At 30.0% G+C, this 2,500-nt stretch overlaps 2 protein-coding genes across 2 annotated transcripts in view; one reads left to right on the plus strand and one right to left on the minus strand.

The window, feature by feature from the left end:
• The window catches only part of LOC113819431 (uncharacterized), a 1,281-nt gene extending 1,279 nt beyond the window's left edge, over positions 1-2 (minus strand). Inside the window, exon 1 of the mRNA XM_027371668.2 lies at positions 1-2. This exon is cut by the window's left edge and continues 62 nt beyond it. The gene's annotated coding sequence lies outside the window, so the exon portion shown is untranslated.
• A 1,676-nt stretch (positions 3-1,678) lies between these two features.
• The window catches only part of LOC113819429 (uncharacterized), a 1,697-nt gene continuing 875 nt past the window's right edge, over positions 1,679-2,500 (plus strand). Inside the window, exons 1-3 of the mRNA XM_027371666.2 lie at positions 1,679-1,996; positions 2,101-2,239; positions 2,491-2,500. The exon at positions 2,491-2,500 is cut by the window's right edge and continues 95 nt beyond it. Coding sequence (XP_027227467.1) covers positions 1,947-1,996; positions 2,101-2,239; positions 2,491-2,500 — 199 coding nt within the window. The 5' untranslated portion in view covers positions 1,679-1,946. The remainder of the gene's footprint in view (positions 1,997-2,100; positions 2,240-2,490) is intronic.

Genomic DNA, 2,500 nt, shown 5'->3' on the forward strand with positions numbered 1-2,500 from the left:
AAGACACTGACGACGAACTTAAACAACCCCTTTATATATGAGCTTCCAGGTGTCGTAATGCGGGGCCACACGTAACGCGCTGAGTACAGTGATATCTCACACGTTTTTCTCTGTTTTGAAACTATTTACTATCGTTGTAGTGAAACAAACAGTATAGATAAATGAACCCACATTTTTTGTCTTTTCTCTTTAGTGAATCACTTACTGATCACCCACGTGTGGAAACAGAACTTAATATAACATGAAATAATCCAAGACATAAATCACAGATAAATCCTGTTACCGAATTTTCTGCATCTGTAAAGCGTATGCAGGTATAAGCTATCAGTTTAAATAGAAAGCGAGTGTGACATTCAGAATCTGTTAAGGGCAGCGCAAGGTAATAACGAAGATTTATTTGATAATAATGATAATCATAATCATAATAACGATATTGATAACGATAATGATAATGGTAATGATAAGATTTCCTAGCAACAGCTCCAGCTGCCATTTTTTATGTAGGCTATGGCCAGTATATCATACACTTACTAGCACAAAGGTACTATTCATGATCTTTAATCATCTCTTTAATTATAAGTGAATAGAATTATTTATTTAAATTTTGGATCTCTCTTAATTAACTTATTTTCTTGAAGACTGACATCTGTATACTATATAAGTATTTTTATGTACACACACACACACACACACACACACACACACACACACACACACATATATACATATGTATATATATATATATATATATATATATATATATATATATATATGTATATATATATATATATACATGCATATACATATACATACATACATATATATATATATATATATATATATATATATATATATATATATATATATATATATATATGTATATATACATATATACATACACATGTATATATATATATATATATATATATATATATATATATATATATATATATATATATATATATATATATATGTGTGTGTGTGTGTGTGTGTGTGTGTGTGTGTGTGTGTGTGTGTGTGTGTGTGTGTGTGTGTATATATATATATATATATATATATATATATATATATGTATATATATATATATAAATATATATATATGTATATGTATATATATATGTATATATAATATACATATATATATGTACATATATATGTATATATATATGCATATATGTATATATATATGTATATATATATGTATATATGTAAATATATAATATATATATATGTATATGTATATATATATATATATATATATATATATATATATATATATATACATGTGTATATATATGTATGTATATATATACATATATATCTATATATGTGTGGGTGTGTGTACATATGTGTATGTGTGTGTGTGTGCGCGCGCGCATGTGTGTATGTGTGTACTTACGTATATCCTATTCTCATTATTTTTCAGTATTGTTTCCATTTCTTTATATTCTGAAATATGCATTTCTCATCGCATTATTCAAAATGTAAATACTAACCTAGATATCTCTGGCGCCCCTGAAAACTATCTATTTTCTAACGTGTAATCGCATCACATTAGAATCAAAATACTTTTTTTTTATTTGCAACATTTATTTTGTTATTGTTGTTTTGATTTTATCTTATACTAATATAACTGGCATAAGAACAAATATTTACAGAACATTTATGAACGACTTTTAACAAATATCTAAGTATTGATAATTTGATTTAGTTTAATCACCACTATCATTATTATTATGTGTTTGGGTGTAATGCAAATGAACGGTACCGAAGATGTACTCTGATTTTTTTCCTGCGGGCGAGTCCAGTGTATCGTTGTACCCATATCTTCATGTGTTCTGTACCATTACGTTTGTGCGTTGCATTATAGTTGCTAAGCTCGGCCTTGAGATGTTGTATATAAAGAGGTTACTATATTCTATGTACAGTGTCCATCTAACGACATCATGAAGAGCATCACCCTTGCTTTGGCCGTTCTCGGCTTCGCTTACGTCAGGTGAGTTCAACGGGTATTTAAGATTGATACTGATGAATTTGGAATAGAAAGAATTCACTAATCCCGTAATACATACATAATCAAAACAACAAAATCTCGCCCAGCGCCCAGACTGAACCATGGTGCCGTTGCGCCCTCTTCGTCTCGACTCAGCACACGGAATGGATGGTCTACGACCTGCCCGAAGTGGTCATCGACGACTGCGAGAGCCACCACCAGTGCGAATACCGCTGCAAAAGAGAGGTTCGGGTTAAAAGTATTTTGTGCATATGTTCTAAGTGTGAGGGTATAAGAGAACATCTATAGCATTATTAATAGTGATGAAGCAGTATACATATATGCATGTTTTGGTACGAATATAGTAATTCCGTTTCCTTCCAAGGCTTCATATTATTTGCATGAGCAATTTCCTGTGAAAACAGAAGCGCTTTACTACATAAGCCTTTAACTATACAAAGTTGAGCATCGTAAGCCAATTCACTTTATTTCCATAGTTCAATGAGA

Source organism: Penaeus vannamei, chromosome 1, assembly GCF_042767895.1.
Source record: "Penaeus vannamei isolate JL-2024 chromosome 1, ASM4276789v1, whole genome shotgun sequence".
Classification (NCBI taxonomy): domain Eukaryota; kingdom Metazoa; phylum Arthropoda; class Malacostraca; order Decapoda; family Penaeidae; genus Penaeus; species Penaeus vannamei.